General features: G+C 35.0%; 1 protein-coding gene across 1 annotated transcript in view; it reads right to left on the bottom strand.

The window, feature by feature from the left end:
- Positions 1-9,412, bottom strand: part of LOC106678444 (uncharacterized) — a gene marked incomplete at its 5' end in the record, with an annotated part of 113,328 nt that overhangs the window by 54,271 nt on the left and 49,645 nt on the right. Inside the window, 1 exon segment of the mRNA XM_067045320.1 lies at positions 9,338-9,412. Within this exon segment, the coding sequence (XP_066901421.1) occupies positions 9,338-9,412 (75 nt within the window).

Below are 9,412 nucleotides of genomic sequence, written 5' to 3'. Positions count from 1 at the left end.
TATTAAAGAAGTTGGCTATTTTTTCTGTTAAAAGTTATAAATAGAAAAAACTCTTTGTATGGATTTATTTAAAGCATGAAAAAAAAATGAACTCACCAACAAAATTTGTATTATAAATATATATTTTTACTATTAAATTAGTTTTAAAGAATCAAATGATTTATACAATAAATATTATGTATTTTTAATGCCAACAAAAGAACACTTTCATGAGAATTAGATTACCTGATATCCAAACAGTGTAAAAATTTCCACTTTCAGTTTTCAAGATGATTACAATAACTTGCCTATGGATGGGCAAAACTGATATATCCTGCTGGGTTTACTAAAAAAAACTATAAAAAAAAGTTCGTTTTTTTTTTCTGTTCGGAATACCGAAGTTCGAAGGGTCAGGGGTTCAGTACTTTGTAAGGAAGTACTGTTACTAGACCAACGGTTGTGTAAGGAGGTGATTTTGTCAGTATCACGCTCGACCGCTAGATTTTTACCCAATTAAGGGTACCCAATTTATGAGGCTTCTACACAGTAATGCACTACTAACTCACATTTTATTTCTGTTTTAAGGGTTCGGAAAAAAAAAAAAAAAAAAAAAAAAAAAATTATGAGGCTGAGTGAACCCCAGGAGGGCTTCAGAACCCACAGTGTTGACTTAGGGCTAATTACACTAATTACACTAATTAGTGTAGCAAAGAATAATTTTCTGCTAAATCCGGATTCGAACCTCGGTCCTAGGAATTAGTAGCATCGTGCCTTACCACGCTGCCACCGCGCTCCCTTGATATAGTATTAACTTATCATAACAGTCAGTTATAACTTAGAAAGAAAAAATAACTGATAATAGTGGTTTTTTGATGATTTCTCATTTTTGTTGAAAAAATATGGTTGTGTTCAACACTCCCTTCCTCTTTCCTCCTCCAATAAAAAGTAAGCCACTAAAAACAATTACACCAGAACTTTCTACAATTCGACAATAAGTCATGTTTTCTGGAAATTCCCATATTTGAGGTCACACCTCGATAGCTTAGAATTAAAGCCGAATATTTCAAAAACCCTTGGAGACAATGATAAAACAATTTTAAAAATCTCGAAATTTACTGTCGCAAATGTAATATGGAACAGATAAAAATAAATAAAACAAATACCAGCAAAAATAAATAATACAATTATCAGCAAAAATAAACGTATATGTAAATAACAAACGTTGATGTCGAGTGATGTCTTATGCTAGAAACAAACTAATTAGAACCTGACTAGACTTATAGTGGCAATGTATAAGGTGTATATAGTGGCAATAAATATCTTTTTTTTTAAATGATAATCATTAAAAATTATAAATAAAATGCACAAGTACAAAAAAAAAAAAAAAGAGGAAAATTGTCTGAACTAGTAGTCTAGAAACGGATTCTTATTTTACGATTGAGAAATTAATATTGTATGGATTATGAATCAACTATTGATCGCCACAGTTTCAATCCATATCAAATCAATCATTAATGGTTGCTAAAAAAATTAATTTATTAAGAACTATATTCAGAGAGCAGAAAACGTATTCATTATTTTTTTTGACGTTTATTTCTTTTTAAGTGCTTGCCCATTTTATATGGATGTAGCCTATTTTGTATTTTAAAGAAGTTTTTGTTAAACTAAATGTATGTATTGGCATGTAAGATACATGGATCCAACAGATACTATACTAAAGAGAATGAAATTTATAATATTTTCTGTTCAGCTTACGTAGGCTTCTACCTAAGAGTAAATTAAAAAAAATATACCAAGGTAAGTGTTAACGTTTTAAAAATAAATACTTTCTCTTTTGAAGGAATACTGAATTCTAATATTGATCATTAAAATTATTTTGTTTTACCGAATATAGCGGGTTTATAGAAAAATATTCACCAAATCATTTGCGGGCCTTGTGTGTACATCATTTTTTTCTAATGGGTTTTTGAACATTTCCATTTTGCTGATTTAGGGCTTATTGAATCTTAAATATCTCAGAGGGAAACAAAGACAACGTTTTGTTATTACTTTGTGAATTTCATCACCGTGAACTTGTACATTTCTTAATAAAGCTAAAATTATAAGGAATTTTAATAGCGTTTAGTGTTTCAGTCTCAGGATTGACACACTTTAAAACACCATAATTTTAAGAGAATATTTTTCATTATGTCATTACATTAAAGGAGGCATTAATTATGCTCAGATGTGCGTTCTGAAATATATCAGAATGAACAAACGTTATGAACCAAACAGTTTTTACTGTCTCATAATTAGTATTTAAAAATTCACTGAGACTTCTTAGTTTTATTGTTGAAACATTATTAATATAGCGGAAACTTTAAGAATTTTTACGAGCGTTCAGATGTTTAAACTTATTATTAAAGATATCTAAGAGGAGGGAACGTGGTTTAAAAATATAAGGATTTTAAACCGCATTCCTGAAAAATTTATTGCTGGTCCTTTGTTAGTTTTTTCTTTCCTTATCACTCAGGTACACTTAAAATACTTCACTAAGTATTGTACTCAGGTCAAATTTTCAATGTGTATATTTCAATGGATTTGTTCGTTTTAGAGACGCCTAAGTCAAATTAAGTATTTTTGTCTGCTGGTGTGTCTATTGAAATGTCTATTGAAAATTCTATTGAATTTTATTGTGAATTAAGGTGTGAATTTCTATTGAATTGAACTCCTATCCCTTTCCTAATAACTTGAACCCTATACGATAGGTTGTTCCCTGCATGACCTGCAATGTGTTCTCGTCGAGTTACAGTTTATTGCTACTGCAGGGGCCGTAAAACAACCGACGGCACTGATCCAATTCCAGATTAATTTTTTTTTTAGTGTTAGCTAATAAAGTATTATCTCTACAATAAATCCTAATAGGTATGCCTTAGGAATTTTTATGCTTTGGGTTTTTAATTCTTTTTATTTATTTATCTGACCATTCAAGCTGTTCTACGCCCCACCCTCCTTCAGTAACAATCTACACGGAATTCCTTAAATTCAAGTATACAATTGGAAGTATGATATAAATTATTTTCTTTAGTTAACATTAAATGTTCGCGTATTCTTTTTATTATTTTCATATTTTAGTTACATCAATTTTAATTACTCTTCTACTCTATTAAATTTTATGTCCATTGCAAAGCTTTTCGACACACAATGCTTTTGGTAACATTATTGGCTTACGTACGAAAAAAACCTTTGATTTTCATAAAGTGGTTCGGTGGCTTATAAGTCTCAATTTTTATATTGGTATTGCTAAATGAAGTCATTTGAACGTATGTTACACATCCAGGGTTAAAGAGGCAAAACATAAAATTCCTATTGCTGGAAGTAGCAAATGGAAGCTGTCCAAATATGATACCTTTAAACCACTTTACCAAATAATACCTTAAAAAAAATTCAATAAGGCACATATTTTTTTAAATTTAATTCTTTTAAGACATTAACTCGGCAATCAGTTAAAATGTTTTTAACAGTGAACCGTGTTCCGCAAGTCTGGCATACAGGGACATGGTTACCTTATCGCGGGCCATAAGGTAACCATGGATCAGGGGCATATAATAATCTCCTCTCTGCGTACATTTCTATTTCATCAAATCCAAGGGGAGATGTCAATCCTGATTTCCCTTAAATTATTATCAGAAGCATTTGCCCACGTTTGTCTCTATTCCAATCCAAGGCATATCTTTGTTAATAGTAGTTCAAGTTTGGTTTTGTAGATAATTTAGACACCATGCAAAACAGCTACATACGATTGAAAAACCAAAAAATATATGTTAATAATTGATAGTGGTTTATTGGTGGGTTATAAACAGCTATTTGAGAGCATTAAGGCTTTCTATAGAATCTTCCTCTGTGACCCTAGCCAAAAGTTAGTATTTTTTTTTTTTAATAGCTCTTCAAAAATATTCAATGATATCTGTAGTGATATTCAGAATATTTTCTCTCACTGATTTGTTGCTGTCTTGTTTCGAGTACATCATCGTCACTTTGACGTTAAACATCTCACTAAAGTCCACTCACGCTAACTGATCGTTATCTGAACATGCTATGGCAACGTCAGTTTAATTTATAGTCTTCCACTGGGATTGTGGAAGTTCACTACTACAAGTAGAGTGCGTTTTGGTATAATAATATAATAGTTTGTTCTGGGGGAGGGGAGGGGGAGGAAGGTGAGGTAAGAAGAGAACACTAATAAGAATTACTTCTTTCTTTGAGCCAACGTTTCAGCCCGAATTTCTGGCTTTCTTTAGGACTTATAAAATGTTATATAAAAAAATATAACAATCATGTTAGAATAAGAAGAAGAACATTACAACTAGAAGATGATATCAAACATATGTAAAATATTAAAGAAGACAAACAAATATGAAAATCAGACAGGTACAAATATCTGAATATTGACAAATTAAAATAATAAAAAAAGAACACGAGATAATAAAAAACATGAAAATATTTTAGTAAAATAACCTAATGAAAGAATTGAAAGATAAATTTATATAAGACAAAATTTATAATACTAACAATAATATGATTACCATGAGTTAACAATAATATGGTGGAAATAAATTAATATGGTTACTATAGAAAAATTAATAAGGAAGGAAGTAAAGAAGGATTTGAAGATACGATGATGGGAAAAATGCTTATAGTAAGACAGAGTTTTCCAATAGTTGCTGAGAATAATGTGAAGTGTGGGTTCCTCTAAAATTCCCATAGATCCTTATGGTGAGTGAAGGTGTCTATTAAAATACATATCGATGGTTTACTTCTCACTGGTGCTAAGCACATTTCTACAAGCTTTACGGAAGATTTAACTTTTCAATTGATTTTTTGACTGAACAGATTTTGGTTTAAATTCAATAAAAAATGATTGAAAAGTTTCAATTTTCCTAAAAGAGAGATTCTTTAATTCCAGACCATCAAGATGTCATAAGTCGATACTGTTCTGTCAATAACCTATTAAAATATGAGTGTATAATGATTTAAAATAAAGTAAATCTTAACAGATATTAAGATTTAAGAACTTATATACATAAAACATAGTATAAAATAAAATATATTATATAATTATATAGAAATAAATAACAAGATAATTAAGAATTTCTAACTGTTTATATGCCTTGTTATATTTAGTCATATAAGTATTGGTTAAAGCGAGAGTATGATTATGGCTGATATAAGACATGCAATTAGATGAATGTTGACGAAAAATTCAAGAATCTCTCTTTTAGGAAAATTAAAACAATTCAATTATTTTTAACTGAATGTATACCTAAATAAATCTGTTCAGTCAAAAAATTAATTGAAAAGTTATAATTTGTAAACTATTAAAATAAATGTGTACAATGATTTAAAATAAGGTAAATATCAACAGTTTATAAGATTTAAGAACTACTAAATATTTTCCCAAGTATTTTCTAAACAAATAACAATATAATTTTTTTTTTCGTACCCTCCTTTGAAATAAATAATCATTGAGTACAATAAAATGTTAATATGAAATTCTTCCTTCTATTACCCAAGGGTATTTTAAGGGGTGGTCCACTACGTGTGGAGAGTCAATAGCGCCAAATGCGCATTTGTAATAAGGTGAGCTGGAAGGGTCCGCTTTGCTGGTAGTGGTTTTATTAGGTTTAGACTGCAGAGCCCCAACCTCTTCCCATGGCACGAACATTTACCAGGGGGACATCTTGCCACCACCATTTTCCGAACAGCGGGTTGGTGCAGGACTTTAACCCATCAAATAATTTGATGTGTCTCCGGCCAACGTACTCAAGAAAAGAGGGCAGCTGGAGTTCATCGTGGATAACAGTGTTTCTGGCCCTCTGAAACGCAGTTCCTCTTACTATCTGTAGAATTCTGAAAGATTTGCATTTTGTTGAGAGTGCTCTTGTACATGTGTCTCAGAAAGGGGCACTGTAAAGCAGCGTAGGTCTAATGATAGGCTTGTAGATCTGGAACTTGAGCCTGAGCGGGAGCTGTGGAGATTTCAATAAATGGTACAGCCGATATGTCTTCTGTCGGGTCCGCTTGAGCCTCTGACGCACATGGCTGGAGAAAGTGAGATGGCGATCTAGTGTGACTCTCAGGTAGAGTAAGGAGGTGAAGATCCGTTGGTCGACCTCGTCTATCTTGAAGTGGGTAGGCAGTGGTTTCTTATCTTTTTGGTATGACATCACAATTGCACCAGTTTTGGCTGGGTTCATCTTGATCCCAATGGGCTTGAGTTCAGCAGCAATGGTGTTTGCCGTCTCTTGTGTATGAGCCAGCGCTGTTGGAGCATTAACGCTAGATGCTGACTGCCTTCGGATGCTGGATTGATACCTGGAGGCTGTGAAGAGCAGAAACAATATTGTATCGAGTAAACCCCACAAACCCAGTATCGAGCCCTGAGGCACTCCACAGGTGGTGGGGACAGGAGTCGAAAATCTCCCGTCGACCCGTACGACGAACGACCTTCCGCTGAGATAGTTCCCAATCAGTCGGCATAGGGTGGCAGGAAACTTGAAATCCTCCTGTTGGCCGATGAGAAGCGGATGGGAGACACACTCGAAGGCCTGGCTACAGTCGAGAGAAATGAGTGCCCTTGCCCTGTTCATGTGCATGTATCCCAGGGTGTGTGATTGAAGCTTGGCCAGATGATGGTCACATGCGACCCCCCGCTGGAAACCTGGAGGGATTATCTCTTCTTTACCGCAGTTTTTCATTAGGTGTATGAGCCTCTCGAATATCTTGCTCATATGCGAGAGGAGGCTGATCGGACGATAGTGCTCAGTCAAGTTATCCTTCTTACCCGGCTTGGGTAGAAGAACGACAATGGCTCGCTTTCAGACGGTCGGGAAGTAGGATATCCTCATGCATGCGTTGAAGACGCTGAGGAGAAATGCTTTACCCCTCCTCGGTAGCATTCTCAGCAGCACAGAAGGAATATCATCCTCTCCAGATGCCCTGTTTCCTTTGGTAGTAGCGTCGACTCAAGCAGGTTAAAGGTAGAGAAGATTGTCTTCTCATTGAGAGATGGTGATGAACTTAGTGGTGGAGAAGGAGAACTATTCGTCTTTTCAGCATCGCTAGCGGCGTAACTAGTAGCAAGAAGTTCCGCCTGTTCTCCAGCCGTTAACCGTCGTCGCCCGATTTGTCGAAGTTGGTTGAATAGGTGTAAACGACTATGTAGGTTTAGGCGGTTGTGTCGTGGGCTGATCTGACGGTCGAAGTATGTCGTTAAAAGCGAGGTTGCTTTGAACTAGACGGCTCAGCTGATGTGATTGAGTCCTGGTTGGAGCAGGTGCAGTCAATTGCGTTTTTGCCCTCGCAGCATCATGTAGCTTGAAGCGAGTCTTGCAGTTTTTGAATGAGGTGACGTGGTCCTCATCACAATGCTTGTAGTGCGGAGAGGCTGCCTTCTTGGGACAGTGCTCGTACTGATGGTCCTCACCACACTTGGGACATGCAACAATACGGCTGCAATATTTCATTGTGTGTTCGAATTCCAGGCAGTTGCAGCACTGCACTGGACCACCATCTTCTTGGAAGCTCGATACACGGAATCGAACATCGTCAATAGCCCTGAGCGCTTTTATGTGTTCGATCTGACCGTTAGATTCAGTAATAATTTGAATCTGCTCCGTACGATCGACCTGGTTATGTCCATCTCTTCTCATCAATCTCCTCCCATGATGAATCGAGGCAAGTTCTCTTTAAGGTCGGCAACAACAGATTCGACTGGGTGGTCAGGATCAAACCCATATAGCACAACTTTCTTTGTGCGTTTTGTGCTACGTGGTGCATATGTGCGAAACGTGACTTCATTATGCAGCCGAAAAAGTTTAACGGCCTCATCACGGTCAGCCTCGGTTTCTAGATATAATCGTGTCTCTTTGGCAGAGTTATTTGTGGTGAAACGTGTCACGTTCACCGTATACAGCATTTCTCGCACCGACATTAGAGAGAGTGCGGGAGAGATTATAGTGGGTGGAAGTGGCCTGCGATTGGGCCCCGCGTCAGTTGATTTCGTCTTCTTTTGTTCACGTAGTGCTTAATGTATACTGGTGTTAACGAAATTAGGAGTGATTATTGGTGGGTCAATTGTCGCCCGGGGGCAGAAGCAATGTTTCCCACTTGCTATTGTCCAAGTTGGATCATTATCGGGTCGTTTAACACGACCACGTTGGGATATAGGTTCTTGTGTATTCACTACTCCTATAGCCGGAGTGGCTGACAGAGTAAGACTAGTTCCTGCCCGGGGTTGGATAGCGATTGGCTGGAGCACATCTTACTGGGCAGACTCAATCCCGTTCATTTCAGTGACCTATTCTTCATTCTAGTTGGCTCATGTTAGAAGTGGTGTGGGGGAGCCACCTTCCACGGTAACACTATCTGAAGTCACGTTACTAATTATAGCACTAATGTCAATAAACTAAAACTAAACAATCCCTTGTCTCTGATTGGCAATCTTTTTTGAAAATTGACTCACAAAACTTATCACTAGCCTATTCCCAAATACTAAATTTATTAGCACATTTACAACTCATCATCCATTGCCTTCAGCTATTTATTTATTATATTTATTTAGTTTTTAATTATTTATTAATTTATAATTAAACTGGTTTTATTTTGATTTATTTACTTCTTAATCAATATAAGTTTTCTTTGTGACAACTCCTCACTTTTAAAAATAATATTTGCGACCTTTTACCTCTTTACGTTTATTTCGCCTATTTAAACGTTCTTTGGTGTCACCTTTTGTCTAATTGAATTCCTCACGTCTGTCCCTATTCATATTCTCGCCTTTAATCAATACTTAGATAACCTAGACTTGGCTAGCCATTTATTACACCTTTCGGCTTACATAACTTTATATTCCAGTTCTTTAGTTTGGTTATTTTATCTACATATTTTCGAACTTTTCATTACATCTTTTATATTATTTTTTATCTTTTATTTTATCATAATATTAATTTCAATTTTTCATTATTTAGGTTTAATCTGACTTTCATTTTTTTTTTTCTGGGTTTTTTTATAATTTTTTTCGTGTTGGGTTTTTATCATTTTTTTTGTCTTGTGTTTTATGATATTTTTTTGTCTTGATTTTTTATCTTTTTTTTTTTGTTTTTGTACTATTTTTATTTTTAATCTAACTTATTTGTATTTATATCTGAAAACGTTTGCCCAGTAAACGGACTATCAGTTATTACTTCTCTACTCCAGGCCAAACCCACGGGTTTTATTTATACTCATACATATTTTAATATTTTTACGGTTTTGTAATTATAAAGATATGTTGTACATAAATATAAACATGACCTAGTTATGAAGAAATGAAACTGACCTGGCATCAGTGGGTTTATATGTAACGTCATACTTCTCGGCCGGCTCGACGGCTGTAGTCCAGGAGACTTTTACC

Source organism: Halyomorpha halys, unplaced genomic scaffold, assembly GCF_000696795.3.
Source record: "Halyomorpha halys isolate HHAL.00 unplaced genomic scaffold, Hhal_1.1 Scaffold144.1, whole genome shotgun sequence".
Classification (NCBI taxonomy): domain Eukaryota; kingdom Metazoa; phylum Arthropoda; class Insecta; order Hemiptera; family Pentatomidae; genus Halyomorpha; species Halyomorpha halys.
The sequence above is the reverse complement of the archived record's forward strand: the minus strand, read 5'-3'. Positions and strand labels throughout refer to the sequence as shown.